We start from the raw sequence: 17,374 nt of genomic DNA on the forward strand, positions 1-17,374 counted from the left end.
ACTGTATAAAGAATGGACGTAGCGTCTGTGACGTCCCCCATTGGTTTTGTGGAGTCGTTTTTGTGACTCCAACATGGCGGCCTGAACAGCGCCATGTTGGATTGGCCGGCCGAGAACCCGCCCACTGGCCTCGAAGCAGCTGTCCACGGAGCTGCTCGGACCTGTCACTCAACGTTTCTGCGCCCTAATTGGCCAGAGTTTTAACCTAATAACGGTCAAACGGTAGAGTTAAACCCCTCAGAGTTTTAACCTAATAACAGTCAAACGGTAGAGTTAAACCCCTCAGAGTTTTAACCTAATAACGGTCAAACGGTAGAGTTAAACCCCTCAGAGTTTTAACCTAATAACGGTCAAACGGTAGAGTTAAACCCCCTCAGAGTTTTAACCTAATAACAGTAAAACGGTAGAGTTAAACCCCTCAGAGTTTTAACCTAATAACGGTCAAACGGTAGAGTTAAACCTCTCAGAGTTTTAACCTAATAACGGTCAAACGGTAGAGTTTAACCCCTCAGAGTTTTAACCTAATAACGGTCAAACGGTAGAGTTAAACCCCTCAGAGTTTTAACCTAATAACGGTCAAACGGTAGAGTTAAACCCCTCAGAGTTTTAACCTAATAACGGTCAAACGGTAGAGTTTAACCCCTCAGAGTTTTAACCTAATAACGGTCAAACGGTAGAGTTAAACCCCCTCAGAGTTTTAACCTAATAACGGTCAAACGGTAGAGTTAAACCCCTCAGAGTTTTAACCTAATAACGGTCAAACGGTAGAGTTAAACCCCCTCAGAGTTTTAACCTAATAACGGTCAAACGGTAGAGTTAAACCCCCTCAGAGTGTGTGCGGGGGTAGAAACTATCGATTGAGACAAAAAAACGTTCTGACACCAGGCTTTGATCATGTTTAATGAGGATGTAAAGTGGGTGATTTTAACATGGGGGTCTATGGAGAATGCTGCTTTCTGACACCAGCCCCCAGAGGAAGCAGAGGGGATTGCAGTTTGTTGAACGCGGAAGTGAGCTTCACGTCTCAGACCCACAACTGCCCCCTTGATTGGGACACAGCTACAATAATCACCCGCGGTGGGCGGAGACAGCGACGCACGGCACGTAGCCCCGAACGAGGATGTGACGCAATGACGTCGCGTTCTCATGCTGCGTTCGAGATGACTCGGAATTCAGAAAGTCCCAAAACTCCGATATCCGACTTCAAAGCGCTCAAAGAGACGCACCACTGATCAACACTGAGGTTGCCATTATGTTATATTATGCAATGGTTTATCCATATATAAATTATTGTAACATCATTTGGGCCAGCACTTACCAAACTAAGTTCAAGCCCATATACCACCTTTAGAAAAGAGCAGTAAGAATAATAAGATGTGCTTATCAAAGACATTCTTCACAGCCTCTATTCCTTCAGTCCGGTATCCTCAGTGTTTATCAAGTGAATCATTTTCAGATTGGTTTATTTGTTTATGGTTCCCTAAAAAAACTCCTTCCATCATCTTTTCATTATATATTTGCATATGTCACACCACACAATTAGGAATAAAAGCTTAAAAGTTTAAAAGGTTCTAGAACTTGGATTGGTTGGGAACCACGTTGAGTTAAAATAACAAGACACAAGTTGGAATAAAAGGGGAGACACTGTTTATTCACAATAGAATGTGCATTTCTGTTGGGCTGGATTTAAGATGCAGCACGGCCTTCAATCAGGGGAGGGGCAGCAGGACAATCTATTCCTAAAAGGACACAGCACAGATTTAAAACAAGTCCAGGAGATGGTTTATAATAAAAACCAAAATTGATAAGACAGAGGTCTCGTTACCTCGACTCTTGTTAGATTCCTCTCATCATGAGGCTTTAGTAGAACTCCAAGGGGGAAGGGGCCCACTCCTTCCGCAGTACTACACCGTTTGATGCCTCAGCCTTTGTTGAGCTTGCTCTCCTCCAGCCTGTTGATTTCTAGGAGAGAGTTAGAACCAGAGAGAGGTGAACATGGAAAAGTATCCAACTTTCCTCTTCTTTAGGGTGCCAGTGATCCTCTGTGAGGGGGGGGGGTTCCAGGTAAGTGGGGGGAGTCCTCTTCTGCCCAACACAGTCCAGCACAGCACAGCACAGCAGCCTCCTCTTCACAGCCAGTCTTCACGCTGAATGTCTGAAACACAGTCTTCATACCACTCCACACTGATTAGTTAATTTAATGCAGCTGTCACCTCCAGCTCCTCATGGTGCGTTCAGGTGCACTGACACTGTTGTCCAAAACACACTAAGGCTGGTTCAAAACACCATGTTATGACACATACAACTATCAATTTCACACCTATTCCACACGTAACTCTTGTCACCTTAGAACCCAATATTGCTGTACCTCTCAATCACAGTTCTGTTACTTTATCGTGGACCAAGAATATGGACTTTATTACCTGCACATTTTTTTGATTTATCTTTACAACAATTTAGGAGAGCACTATAGTCTCTCCTGCTAACCAGCCAATACTTTCCACATGGTCTGCCTATCTAAACTGGGATTATTTTATATTTCTTATCATATGTTTATCAAGCTTTTTGTATTGCATTGTAGCCTACAATGTTAAATCATGTTAAACCATGTTTGTATTTATTATGTATGAACGACTTTTGTACCTCACAAATGTGTCTATGCTCATTAGCTTAGAGCTGTAGTCGGAGAATGCCGCCCTACAAGCCCCTGGAGGGTTTTTTGGCATTCCCCTTCACATTGTTTTGGATTTTATATGTTATATCTTTTTTAACTTTGATATGTGAAAATAAATAAACAAACAAACAAACCACGCCAGAATAACAAAAAAAAAGACGTTAAAGTAGGCTACATGAAATAAAAATAAATAATAATAATAACAAAAGAATAAATAACCAAAACCATTTACTACCTACACCGAGACAAACTTTCAAATTCATATTCAAAGTGTTTCACGCAGCTAAGTTGCCTCGTATGTGAACACCTGCAGTCCCTCCACTCTTTTCCGTGTTTTCTCCATGGATGGTTTAATAGGAACTTTTTTTAATGCAATGAAAATGATTTGATTTTGCCCACAACATGCTTTCAGACAAAAGCAGGGCACAAAAAACAGCAGTGAACAATGAGTCTGTACTTCACAGTTCTTCTACTGTGTAATATTTTAAAGTGGGAGAACCAGTCTCTCCACTCAGATTATGTGACCTCCTCCCCTCCCCCCACTGCCTGTTCAAAGTTTACTTTCACGTTTGAGTCAGCGTTCTTCGTGGCAGTTCTTTTTCAGCTGTTAAGGTAAGGTAAAAGTTAAAATGTTTGATCGCTGATCAATATGAGCTGTAACTGCCTATCACTAATTACAGACTGTTAGATGGCGTTTTCTTGATAACTTCCAGTGTTTTAAAGTTCTTGTGTGAATGCGTATGTAGTAGGCTGTGTCTCCCAATATGTGTCCCCTGTGTTCCTTGTTTTTATCATGTAAAGCACTTTGAGCTGTCGTGGGCATGAAAAGTGCCATACAAATAAAGCCTGATTGATTGATTGATCATCGATCAATACTGCGTATCACTAATCAATACCAATACTGCCTATCACAGATCAATACTGAACACCTTATGTTGTTATCAGGGTTTTCCTGAGACTTTACTGATGATTGATTTTCCAGTGTTGATCAATGTTCAGCAACAGGTTCTTCACAGTAACTGAGTACATTTAGTGCAGTACAGTTGTGAGGTATTTGTACTTTCCTTGAGTATTTCCTTGTTGAGCTACTTCCTGCTTGTACTGCAGCTCATGTACCTGACAGGTGAAGCTACTGGCCACTTTCCAGCTGCAGGTTGTAGATTAAAAACACTGTCTTTGTGTCCCCACCATTCATGTCTGTGATTACACACAGCAAACACTCTGGGTTATTGATTATTGGACACAAATCATCAATATTGTTCTGAAGAATTTTTTTTAGAGCTGCAACAGTTTTACATTTTTCAAGCAGAAATGTTCAGTTTTTAGCCTCAAACACTGAAGAATTCCTTGTTTTCTTTGACTGTAAACTGAATGTTTTTGTCTCTTTGATTGTTGCTGTGGACAAAACAAGACGTGGCCTCAGACTGAGACCAACTTTGTTTCCTGAAATTTGATGGAGCAGACGATGAATGGATTGACAGAGACAATAAGTGAAGAGTCTTGTTCTCTCTCTGAATTTCCAGTGAGTGAAATGACTGAATGTTGTGATAATGAAGCTGTGAGGTGAAATAAGTTTACTACCTACACCGGGACAAACTTTGCATTCAAAGTGCTTCACGTAGCTAAGGTGCCTAACGTGTGAACACCTACAGCCCCTTACTCTTTTTCCTGTTTTCTCCGTGGATGGTTTAATAGGAACTCTTTTTTTAAATGCAATGAAATGTATTTTATTTTGGCCACAACATGCTTTTAGACAAAAACAGGGCACAAAACAAAACAGCAGTGACCTTGTGCAATATAATCATACTAAAACCATGAGGCAGCTCATTACTGCTGCTTAGTGCCTACCCTCTACAATGCAGCCGTCTGGTCCAACGTAGAAACATGAGTCACAGTTCTTCTACTGTGTAATGTTTTAAATATTTAGGGTTCAGTGGGAGAAATAAACTGCAGCAAAGACACCAGTCTCTCCACTCAGATCTGCAGCTTCATGACGCCATCTAGTGGACTGATAGTAGAAGTACAGCAGCTGATGGCAGCTTCCTCTTCCTCACTGCTGTGTGACTGCATTCAGCTGACACTGATATGAAGCAGAGGAGAAGAGCCAATCAGTGGAGGAGCAGCTGGAGACATGATGGACATGTGAGCTGCTGTGCACATGAATGATGTGTGTTTCCTCTGCAGGTGAAGCTACAAAGTGTGTGTGAGCTGATGTGGATGTGAGCTCAGCAGCATGGATCAGTGTGAGGACAGAGAGGAGGGAGCCCCTCCCTCTAAAACCACTCTGTGTGGGGAACATCAGGGCCAGACCAGAGGTCAAAGGTCAGAATTAAAACTGTCAGACTTTTCTCTCTAAAAGTCAGTTGTTGTGTTTATTAAAAAATTGATATTTTTCATCAGTTTTTCTCCAACATGCAGATTTATCAGTTGTGTTGTTGTTTCAGGATGCAACAGCAGAGACCAGACTCTCCTGAACCCAGCTGTCTGTCTTTAAAGAGCAACATGTCAAAGGACTGGGGCATTTACTTTAAAGGAGGACGTGGATCAGCTGATCAGATGTAAGACAAAACTAGATTTCAAAGCTTTCGAGTCTCTGTTGAACGTTCTTCCTGTGGAGTCAAATTTCAATGATTCTCCATAAAATCAGAGTTATAACTCGGATACACATTGTCCCTACCTGAACATCCACATGTTAAAGGACAAGTGACGTCTTTTACAACCTGGACCTTATTTCTGGCATAGGATAAGGTCATTTACTCACCCATGTAACTTTGGTGTCACTTTGGACAATATTTAGGTCCATTCAAGAGTTTATGAATATAGCCATATAGTGGGAGTGATTGGGGCACTGAAATGCAAATAACACATTATCTGTTATCGTCATCCAGGGTCTGCAGAAAGCTGACAAATATTCAGCCAGGTTGCATAAAACTGCAAAACTTTTCTGTATTCATGTTCCATGTGTCTAAACTATTTAACATGAGTTGTGTTGTTGTTTCAGGATCCAGCAGCAGAGACCAGACTCTCCTGAACCCAGCTGTCTGTCTTTAAAGAGCAACGACTCAAAGGGCTTGGTCATTAACTTTAAAGGAGGACGTGGATCAGCTGATCAGATGTAAGCTGTAACTGACAGTCAGACTCAGGTTATTGTAGAAATGAACCAGTTTGTACGACGTGTTGTTGGACCAGGTCTGAAACCAAAGTGTCTGTGTCTGTTGTGAACGTCCTCAGGGGACATATAAAGTCCATCTTGTATTATCTCTCTGTCCTGATGTTGACTTGACACTGATTCCTCCACAGAGTGGACCAGGAGAGCTCAGAGGTTCCCAGTGGTCAGTCTGCCCAGCAGCATCAAACACACCTGGACTCCATATTTATGGTGAGGACATGTCCAACAGCTGCTGTTACATCTGTTGTGTTCACCATCATCTCCATGCTGCACTTTGACACCAGTGGATTGTCAGTCTGTCAGGTTTTAGTTTGATGCTGTCACTCATAGAGTTTCTGTTCCAGCTGCTGGAGGACAACATGGTCACTTTTGTGAAGAACGAGCTGAAGAAGATCCACAAGCTTCTGAGTCCAGATTACCCAGAATGCTCAGGGAGTCAGAGGGAGGATGAGGAGGTGGTGGATAGTGAGGATGAAGAGCAGAGGTGGAGCAGCAGAGAGGCATTAGTGAAGATCACAGTGAACTTCCTGAGGAGGATGAAGCAGGAGGAGCTGGCTGAGCGTCTGCAGCACAGTAAGAGGATTTCTCTAAAGATTCAACATGATGGACAAATGAGACGTTCACTGACATCAACACATGGAGGGAAACGTGTTCATAAAGTCGTTATTTAGAGGAATTATCATGTTATATTTTCTTATTGGTCTGATTTCTTGTGTTTTCATTCAGAACATTTTGCTGCAGTTTGTCGTCGTAAACTCAAATCTGCCCTGAAGAAGAAGTTCCAGTGTGTGTTTGAGGGGATCTCTAAAGCAGGAAACCAAACCCTTCTGAACCAGATCTACACAGAGCTCTACATCACAGAGGGAGGGGCTGGAGGGGTCAATGATGAACATGAGGTCAGACAGATTGAAACAGCGTCCAGGAAACCAGACAGACCAGAAACAACCATCAGACAAGAAGACATCTTTAAAGCCCCACCTGGAAGAGACCGACCAATCAGAAGAGTGATGACAAAGGGAGTGGCTGGCATTGGGAAAACAGTCCTAACACAGAAGTTCACTCTGGACTGGGCTGAAGACAAAACCAACCAGGACATACACTTCACATTTCCCTTCACCTTCAGACAGCTGAATGTGCTGAAAGAGAAAAAGTTGAGCTTGGTGGAACTTGTTCATCACTTCTTCTCTGAAACCAAAGCAGCAGGAATCTGCAGCTTCGATCAGTTCCAGGTCGTCTTCATCTTTGACGGTCTGGACGAGTGTCGACTTCCTCTGGACTTCCACAACACTGAGATCCTGACTGATGTGACAGAGTCCACCTCAGTCAACGTGCTGCTGACTAACCTCATCAGGGGGAACCTGCTTCCCTCTGCTCGCCTCTGGATAACCACACGACCTGCAGCAGCCAATCAGATCCCTCCTGAGTGTGTTCACATGGTGACAGAGGTCAGAGGGTTCACTGACCCACAGAAGGAGGAGTACTTCAGGAAGAGGTTCAGAGATGAGGAGCAGGCCAGAGAGATCATCTCCCACATCAAGACCTCACGAAGCCTCCACATCATGTGCCACATCCCAGTCTTCTGCTGGATCACTGCTACAGTTCTGGAGGAGCTGTTGAAGACCAGAGAGGGAGGAGAGCTGCCCAAGACCCTGACTGAGATGTACATCCACTTCCTAGTGGTTCATCTAAAACTGAAGAAGGTCAAGTATGATGGAGGAGCTGAGACAGATCCACACTGGAGTCCAGAGAGCAGGAAGATGATCGAGTCTCTGGGAAAACTGGCTTTTGAGCAGCTGCAGAAAGGAAACCTGATCTTCTATGAATCAGACCTGACAGAGTGTGGCATCGATATCAGAGCAGCCTCAGTGTACTCAGGAGTGTTCACACAGATCTTTAAAGAGGAGAGCGGCCTGTACCAGGACAAGGTGTTCTGCTTCGTCCATCTGAGTGTTCAGGAGTTTCTGGCTGCTCTTCATGTCCATCTGACCTTCATCAACTCTGGACTCAACCTGATGTCACAACAACAAACAACATCCAGGTGGTCTCAAGTGTTTGGAGACAAATCAACACATTTCTACCAGAGCGCTGTGGACGAGGCCTTACAGAGTCCAAATGGACACCTGGACTTGTTCCTCCGCTTCCTCCTGGGTCTTTCACTGGAGACCAATCAGACTCTCCTACGAGGTCTGATGACAAAGACAAGAAGTGACTCATGGTTAAATAAGAAAACAGTCCAGTACATCAAGAAGAAGATCAGTAAGAATGTGTCTGCAGAGAAAAGCATCAACCTGTTCCATTGTCTGAATGAACTGAATGATCGTTCTCTGGTGGAGGAGATCCAACAGTCCCTGAGTTCAGGACGTCTCTCCACAGATAAACTGTCTCCTGCTCAATGGTCGGCTCTGGTCTTCATCTTACTGTCATCAGAAGAAGATCTGGACGAGTTTGACCTGAAGAAATACTCTGCTTCAGAGGAGGCTCTTCTGAGGCTGCTGCCAGTGGTCAAAGCCTCTAACAAAGCTCTGTAAGTGTAGAGATAGTTGGATTTATTCATCATTGTATAAAAACACTTCTGTCTTTTCAACAGGACAGAAAATAAATTCCTTTCTTCTTTAATTCCTCATGATCATCTCTTCAGACTGAGCGGCTGTAACCTCTCAGAGAGAAGCTGTGAAGCTCTGTCCTCAGTCCTCAGCTCCCAGTCCTCTAGTCTGAGACACCTGGACCTGAGTAACAACAACCTGAAGGACTCAGGAGTGAAGCTGCTGTCTGGTGGACTGGAGAGTCCACACTGTAGACTGGAGACTCTCAGGTGAGGATCCATCCAGCTGTTTATCTGATGCCACTTGAACACAGCAGCAGGTGTTGACAGAGGGTTCCTGTGTGTTGTTGTGTGTGTTCAGTCTGTCAGGATGTCTGGTCACAGAGGAAGGCTGTGCTTCTCTGGCCTCAGCTCTGAGCTCCAACCCCTCCCATCTGAGAGAGCTGGACCTGAGCTACAACCATCCAGGAGCCTCAGGAGTGAAGCTGCTGTCAGACAGACTGGATGATCCAGACTGGAGACTGGACTCTCTCAGGTATGGAGAGGCTGCTGCAGCCACACACACTGTCTGATAGAGGAGGAGGAGCTGGAACATCTTCTATGGCCCCGTTCACACCTGGTATTAACATCTGTCTCAGATGATTGATGCATTGATAACATCAGATCTGATCACTCAGACCATATCCAGAGGTGGTGTAGGCCACAGTGAAGCTCCGCCCACTCCACTGACGTCCTCTGTCTCAGTCTGACTCGTCCCAACACAGTTTATACTGAAGACAAAATCTCTGAGTGTTTCAAACATGAGCTGTGCAGCTTTCATCAGTCACAGTGATGAACTACTGGGATCAGGAGTTTCTCCTCCTGATGACTTCAGTGTCTTAAATTAAATTCACCTGTAAAGGTTATAGTGCATTTTAGGTGCATTCTGAAATTTAACCCAAAAGCCAAACATCCCTAACTTTTTGTGAGTACTACTGTATCTCATATAATGCATAGATCTATGTGATATGCAGCAGCATGGCCCCATACAGCAGCCTGGCATCTGTCATAGTGGAGTCAGGCTGCATCTGACAGCTCAGTGTGATGTAGGCTATGACCAACGGCCTTTATGGGAGGCAGGCTATTATCTGAGGGAAGCCTTTATTTCTAAATCCCTCCTTTTATTTTTACACACAGCGACCAAGCTCATCGTTCATTAGCTCATCTTCATCTTCTTCACGTGCTTTTCTCCTCGCTGCGCTGTCAGACCTGAGTCTCTGTCTCCGTTACGCTGTATCGCTTCAATCCCATTCAAGTCGCATTTTTACAGCGTGTGGCGCGCTGCGGTCCGTCTTCGGTCCATGAATCTATAATATATCCATGCTCCGGACACAGAGCAGAGACCCAGGTCCGACAGTGGAAAGCTGTTCCTCTCTGAAGCAGAGGACGAGGCTTCATTCCCGTCAGTCTTCACAGACGTCCACACATGAGTTTTTTTGTTTGTTTGTTTGTTTTTCTTGTATTTAGGGCCGGCCTTTTTTTCGTTCGTGTAATGATTGAATACAGGCCATTATTTGATGAAATGCGGTATGCTATTATAAAGTAACTTCAGATCACATAATCACTGCTAAGTGTGCGTCCCTCTCCCGACCCTCCCAATAAACCCCCCCCCCTCTCAATAAACAGTTCCGACGTCCGTGAGGCTGCACTTCAGACTGGTGCGGTCAGCGGAGGGAGACTGACATAAACTGCGTTGAGATTTTTTTTGCCCCTACTGTAAAACATTCGGGGCTTTGGCAAAAACATCCGGGGCTTGAGCCCAAGTAGCCATCCCATAACCCCGCCCCTGTTCAGGTGCAAAGTCACTGTTAACGAAATCAACATCTAATCTGTCCCTTCACAATAAAGTTTGTAACGTGTCTGTTTGGAGCAGCTGCTGACAGTGACAGTTCCTCATCACTAAACCTGAGCCACCATCACAGCATGAAAAGTGGGATTTTCGTCCCCTGTGAACTAGCGCTTGACGCTAAGCTTTTTTCCAAGTAGCACTGTGCTACCATGCTGAAAAATTTAGTAGCACACAACATTTTTTAGTAGCACAATAAAAATTTTGTAGTTTTGGTGAAAATATCATTTTCAAACAAATAAAGTAGATTTAGCCTATAATCCTAACCCTGTAGACTAATTTTTAATGTTTTAACTGGCTCTTTGCCTTAACAAAAATCAGGAAAGACAAACAATGCAAATATGTGTGAGAAAATAGAATATTTATTACAACCAATATTAGTTTTTAGTTTTACGCTGTATGTGTGTGCATGTGGCCCAGCGGTGGGGGTATTGATGAGCAGTGAACCTATATTTCCCTCAGTATAAAAAGCTGAACATTACATACAGGGCTCTACACTAAGATTTTTTAGGAGCACAGTGAAAAATGTTGTAGCAGGCTGTTCAAGCCTTAAATAATGCTGAGGGTCCAACATGACCCATTTTTACATTTAGAACAGTAAAAACACCAAACATTTTTCCTCAACAACCTGTCACACAAACGGCTCCATGTTGCCCCTGTGTGATGTTCAGGGACAGGTCAGACAGGGAGCTTTGAGGTTGAAGTTTATATGAATGTTGCACTGTGAGACTGTGACCACATGTCAGCTGTTCTCACCGCGACAAGCGTTTTTTTTTTTTGATTGCTCCGCGGTGGCCTCGGAGGCCACGTACCACCTAAGGGCTTCCTTCACCTGGGGCAGAGCTCCGTGAAACAGTAGGAGAGACACAGCCCGAGACCGTGTACCGGAGGGAGAAGCAGGTCGAACGTGCACGGAAAAAAAGCGCATCGCACCGAATGTGCGCTGCTACGGTGTCGCCTTGGCGTGCATGACGCGCGTCTACCTTGAAAGTAATGTGCGGAAAAGACGTTACATCTGAACGGCCCCGATGTACACAAGCTTTAATCAATGCGGCGGCCAAAATCACCAAACAGGCAGGGGGGGCGGGGCGGGGGGGATACTGCTCACGTTAAACAGCATGCAAAGCGGTGCATGCAGTTTCTGTCCGAGTCGCACTGATGCGACTGAATGCAATTTTTTATTCGCACGGGCTATTATCAACTCGTATGCGAGCAAAACTGTCGCACTGTCGAGCCCTGCTGTGAACAGATTTCCCTAATTTCCGGCAATTAACGACAATTTATGGACTGCAAACGTCGCGTTCGTCCGTGCCACATACTGACGGAAACGAACCACTGGTGGAGGGGCTAATTAGCATATGAATAGCGGCGAAACAGCGCCTGGTCAGAAGGTGTTAATGGCTCTAATCAGCATATGAACAGCAGCGGCCAGGCGGGGCTTGAATGGCCTCACTCAGTATTGGTTGAAACCACTACTCTTAAACCAGAAAAATGACTCGTGATTGGTTGATATATATACTTTTAAACTAGGAAAATGACTTGTGATTGGTTGATATGTATACTTTTAAACTAGAAAAAAGACTTGTGATTGGTTGATATATACTTTTAAACTAGGAAAATGACTTGTGATTGGTTGATGTGTATACTTTTAAACTAGAAAAATGACTCGTGATTGGTTGATATATACTTTTAAACCAGGAAAATGACTTGTGATTGGTTGATATGTATACTTTTAAACTAGAAAAATGACTTGTGATTGGTTCATATATATACTTAGAAAAATCACTCCTAATTGGTTGAAATATACACACACACACACACACATTGTTATCCTATGGACATGAATTTATTGAGCAAAGGAAAATTGCCAGCAACATGTTTATTCACAGAAAGAGCTTTATTGGCATAAATAATAATAAAAAATGTATGTATAGCTACATAGCACAAAACACAACACACAGCATTCTCCTCCATGATCCTATGGCACAGCTCTGTTTGCTGCGTCTGGGATGTAGGTAACAGATGACATTCTTTTTTAATTTTGTCCAAGTTGTAAACATCTGTGGTGTGTTGCCCTGTATTCAGGATTTGCCCTGAATGTGAGGTTGTAGAGCTCCAGAGAACTTTTCACAGCTTCCGCCTGCGCTGCAAGTATAAGACAGTAACACTTAAGCACAGCATTAACATGCATCCCCTTACATTCAACAGTAAGCAGAAAGTAGTAAACGTTACTTACACACAATAGTGTCTTTATCGGCATCAGGCACAGTGGTCACGAGGTCAGTCTGTGAAAACAAAATGTACGGTTAAGATGAGTATCTGTTTTACGTTTTTCCTCATGCAGCAGAATGAACACATAGCCTATTCTTTAAATCTTACCCTTGCTCTGGTTTGTAGCTCCTCCAAGTTGCCTCAGAGTTGTGAAGACGGCGTACTGCATCCTGTAAATACACAGAAACACACTTTGATAAAGCAACACACTGGTTCAGGCTACTTTTAGCTTGGGCTACGGAAAGAAAGCTTTACTATTAGCTTAGCAAGCAGGCACCGAACATATTCTTACCGCAATTTGGGGATTGCATCCGTCTTTTCCTCTTAGAGTTGGGCTCCTCTGGCCTGTTTTTCATCTCCAAGGCAAGAAGGCAGTCAGTCCGAGTCGGCGGTAGTTATCTGACGAGACAGCCCACTAACAGCGTTCAAAAGCACTCTCCTCTCGTCGGTGTGCCGACTTGCTGTGGAAAGGTGTTCGCGTCCATGCAGAGGAGTTGAGGGGGAGGCGAAGTTAAGACGCCGTCCAGCCATTGTAGTCAACGAATCAGCAAAGTTAGAAAACGTTGTGAGAGAAGTCTGTTTACGCCTTGCAAGTACTTCCGTGTTAGTCCTGTCCACGACCTCACGTGATTGGATGAGGACCCGGAGTCTCGTCGGGTCCTCCAATCACAGGGGAGTTCATTGTTATATGGAAGAACTTGCGAGATGTGGTTTGCCCATCTCTCAACACTCATTCCAAACGTAGCCTAATATGTTTAAAGTTGTATTCATTTAGACAAACCTGGGAAAAGTCCTGGGAAATAGTGTCCCATTTAAATTGTCTAGTTAAAATGTGGTTGCTTTTCACTGTTGTGGTTGTTGTATTAATCTTTTCTACATAACATTGTAGTAGATAACACATTTTACATAATTTTTAAAAACCTATTTAGATGATGATTGAAGTCAATTTGTTTGTTTTTTCTCTGAATATATTTCTTTTAAAATAGTTTATTTTATTTTTTTTTTACATATGGCCCTAATACACCAGCGTACTTCTCAGTATTGACAAAATGTGTTAAAATTCAAATGCATAAAAACTTTTTTGGGATGTTTTAAATTGACAGTGGGTTTTATAAGGATTAAAATGAAGTTAATACCTTTTAGAAAAATCTGACCTGGAATAACACTCCCCCTGCTACCAAGCTACATTGATTTGCATTTGTATAGCTCACAGCACGATCATTTACATGTTAAAGCCTTCCCTTGAATTAGGGAGAGGGGGGTGATGGGGGGGAAACTGCCCAGCAAAGCCCACAGCAATTTCTGACAATTCACGACAATTCCCGACAGTTGTAGGTGTTTCCTGCAAATTGTCGTATGCAGTCGCAAACCTGAACTTCCACGACAATTTACAGTGCCGCTAACTGTCGAAAATCCCACTTTTCATGCAGCGCATCCGATCCTCACTCACGTCGTGACGACGGGACAAAGTCTTTTGGACATATATTGTATATTCTGTGTTTTTCCTCTCTATAACCGTCCGGCGGAGAATTAAAAAAAACAAACAAAATGCCCGTGAGTCCAGCCCCATCGGGTCCACGGTCCAGGCTTCCAAGGCGGGGGGGGGGGTTGCATATGGTCATTGTCCCCACCACTTTTCAAAGTAAAGTGACGCCCTTGGCTGTGGCTCCTGTGGAAACCTGCTCACAGCCTCATTCTTCAGCTTCCTGGGGAGTTTTCTTCAGACAAACACAAGTTGTGTTCACACTCAGTGTTTCTCACTAAACTCTCTGTTTCACTGAGCTCTAACAAACGTGTCTTCACCTGTGCCTTTCCTGGTGCATTGTGGGATATCTGGGCTGGTCAGCTCCACCTGTTGTGTCTTCATCTTCTTTGCTGTGACGTGTGTTTGTGCAGCTTGAGAGTCAGAGAGTGAAAGTGTGTGTCTCACACTGCAGTGACATGACATGGAGAAAAGACATGATGAAGTGTTTCCTCCTGCTCTGTATCATCACTAGATAAAGACTCCAGCTCCTTCTTCTCTGTGCTCAGTCTTCATCCAGACATACCACCTCCATGTAGCATCCCCGGCTAAATGATGGTGGAACTCTCAAACTGATGGTTCACAATGTTTTATTCCTTGGACCGTTTCAATGTAAACACACCGTAAGAGCTATGAAAAGAAGAAAACAAAATACAGTTACCTTTACTCTTACTTGAAATTGCCTTTAACTGCCTTTATCACAATCATGTAAGTTGACTTTTTATCTAATAAACTTATTGTAGACTCACAGGTTTTACTCAATGAATTTAAATATATAGTTTAACTGCTACGATTGATGTTACAATCATGAAGGAAAATTCACATTTCCGTTCGTTTACAGTTTTTAACCTTAGCAGACCTTATATAAAACAGACAAAATATGTCCTGTTGCATTAATAAGACAACCAACGAGTTAGCTTATAGCTTCATCTCACTTCAATACAGACCGACACGGCAACTTGACCGATGCTAATAGTAGCTACCGCTAACCACAATAGAGAGTCTAAGCGGAAGCAGGAAGTAACGGTCACCATGGGACCTCAACTCTGAAAAACTCGCCATTCAAATGAACGGGACTGAAAGTTTTATTTCGTGATCCGTTTGAATTGTGCCATGAGAAAAAAATCTGTCCTCTACCTGTTTAAAACATCACGTTTCATCCTGAGAAATCAGCCGTTTGTTGTAAAGCTATTGTAGAATAAAATTCAGAAGAATCTGTAACCAGAAAGACTACAAGTCGCGTAGGTGACGTCACACACCAAATGCCGCCCTTTCCCGTGTCAGTTGGTGACGTATTTTTTGTGGGACACAGATCTGTAGTCTGTAGAGCGTCTTTACACAAAATACATTCTTCTGTTGCCGTTTTAAGATAAACGGCTGGTTTCTCTTCATGAAACGTGATGTTTTAAACAGGTAGAGTTTTTCTCATGGCACAATTCAATCGGATCACGAAATAAAATGTTCAGTCTCATTCATTTGAATGGCGAGTTTTTCAGAGTTGAGGTCCCATGGTGACCGTTACTTCCTGCTTCCGCTTAGGCTCTCTATACGTTCCATACATGAAAATATCCACGGCAACCAACTCGAGCCGGACATAAATATAGCATGAAATGGTAACAAAACAAACCTTGTGCCCCTTATTAGCCAGGTGCTAGGGCGCTCCATGTGAGTTAGGCACACTTTGCTTGCTTTTAGCATTGAAGACACACTCTTAGCCTTGCAGACACACTTTTCCTACTGCCGGTAAAGTCCGCAGCACCGGATGTGTACGAGGTCTCGGCGAGACGCTTTCAAAATAAAAGCACTGAATATCCGTCTGCTTAATATATAAAAAATAAAAGCCTGGCTTTATAGAATGTCAATAAGTAAACATAAAAACACATTTATAAAAAATACTATGCTCATATTAAAGGTCATTTACACTCCATGTGAACACAGTGATAAAACAGTGTGTGTGTGAGAGCCATGTAATGTCCATGTGCTGACAGAGAAGGTGCTGCTCTGACCCCCCTCCTCCTTTCAGGGTGGAGCCTGCTGGAGCCCAATTCGGTCCGGGGAAGTGTAAGTGTGTTTTTACTTTGAGCAGCACATTCAACCATCTTCACACTGTCACATCACTGACCTCATGAGTCTTCATCAAACTGTCAATAACTGATCACATGATCAATAACTGCAGCTGTGTCTTGTTCTCTCCATCAGATTCCTGTCCACTCACAATCGACACAAACACAGTGAACACAAACATCAAACTGTCTGACAACAACAGGAAGGCGACAGGTGTGGAGGAGCGTCAGTCATATCCTGATCATCCAGACAGATTTGACCCGTTGTCTCAGCTGCTGTGTTCAACTGGTCTGACTGGTCGCTGCTACTGGGAGGTCGAGACGAGAGGAAACGTTTATATATCAGTGAGTTACAGAGGAATCAGCAGGAAAGGAGACAGTGAAGACTGTTGGTTTGGAAGGAACGATCAGTCCTGGAGACTGAACTGCTCTGATGGTGGTTACATTGTCTGTCACAATAAGAGATGGACTGACATCACCTCCTCCTCCTCCTCCTCCTCCTCCTCCTCCTCCTCCTCCTCCTCCTCCTCCTCTGTCTCTAACAGAGTAGCAGTGTATGTGGACTGTCCTGCTGGCTCTCTGTCCTTCTACAGAGTCTCCTCTGACTCACTGATCCACCTCTACACCTTCAACACCACCTTCATTCAACCTCTCTATCCTGGGTTTGCACTCGGTCTTGGTTCCTGGTTGAGTCTGTGTTGAGTGAAGCAGAGTCTCCTCCTGTCACAGAAACCTTCTCACTGTTGAACAGACAGTTCAGTCTCTACATGTCTGTCTCTGTCTCTGTCTCTCACTCACGTTTTCACATTCATGGATTAAACCAGTTGATGTTTTAAACTCTTCTCAGTGATTCTTGTAAACTTCTTCCTCTTCCTTTAAAGATGGAAGCGTCGATTATTACAGGACAAAAACCACGGTGACTTTTACTCAGCTGCTGATGAAGGACGAGGCCTAATATCACCAAGCTAAAAGTCTCTGAGCCGCCAGCGTCACTGAGGAGAAAAACACATTTTAAACACATTCACTGTTCATGTTCAACTTTACAGGCTGTTTGTGAGCTGCTCACAGCTAAACACACACAACAAGAAACACAACTGGAAACAAACATCATGTTGTAGAGACACTGAATAGAATGAATTACATGTGATTTATTTTTCTTTGTGGTTTTACTGAATCAAATAAAACAATGTGAATCAGTTTTATATGTGATGGACATTTCCTGCTGATGTAGAGCAGCACAAAAACCAT

The 17,374-nt window shown here is 43.5% G+C and overlaps 3 protein-coding genes across 3 annotated transcripts in view; 2 read left to right on the top strand and 1 right to left on the bottom strand.

Moving 5' to 3' along the window:
- Positions 1-16,828, top strand: part of LOC146980467 (NLR family CARD domain-containing protein 3-like) — a 65,969-nt gene extending 49,141 nt beyond the window's left edge. The window contains exons 5-7 of the mRNA XM_085787891.1: positions 8,482-8,655; positions 16,087-16,124; positions 16,263-16,828. Coding sequence (XP_085644017.1) covers positions 8,482-8,655; positions 16,087-16,124; positions 16,263-16,828 — 778 coding nt within the window. The remainder of the gene's footprint in view (positions 1-8,481; positions 8,656-16,086; positions 16,125-16,262) is intronic.
- Positions 1-17,374, bottom strand: part of LOC146980466 (endosome-associated-trafficking regulator 1-like) — a 537,750-nt gene that overhangs the window by 80,974 nt on the left and 439,402 nt on the right. The gene's annotated exons all lie outside the window — the stretch shown is intronic.
- Positions 4,778-8,371, top strand: LOC146980470 (NLR family CARD domain-containing protein 3-like). The gene is made up of 5 exons (XM_085785691.1): positions 4,778-4,996; positions 5,676-5,789; positions 5,975-6,053; positions 6,188-6,416; positions 6,570-8,371. The coding sequence occupies exons 1-5, from the start codon at positions 4,908-4,910 to the stop codon at positions 8,369-8,371; spliced, it is 2,313 nt and encodes a 770-aa protein (XP_085641817.1). The 5' UTR covers positions 4,778-4,907.

This window comes from Trachurus japonicus, chromosome 9, assembly GCF_045865225.1.
Source record: "Trachurus japonicus isolate A0001 chromosome 9, Traja_1.0".
In the NCBI taxonomy this organism is placed as follows: Eukaryota; Metazoa; Chordata; class Actinopteri; order Carangiformes; family Carangidae; genus Trachurus; species Trachurus japonicus.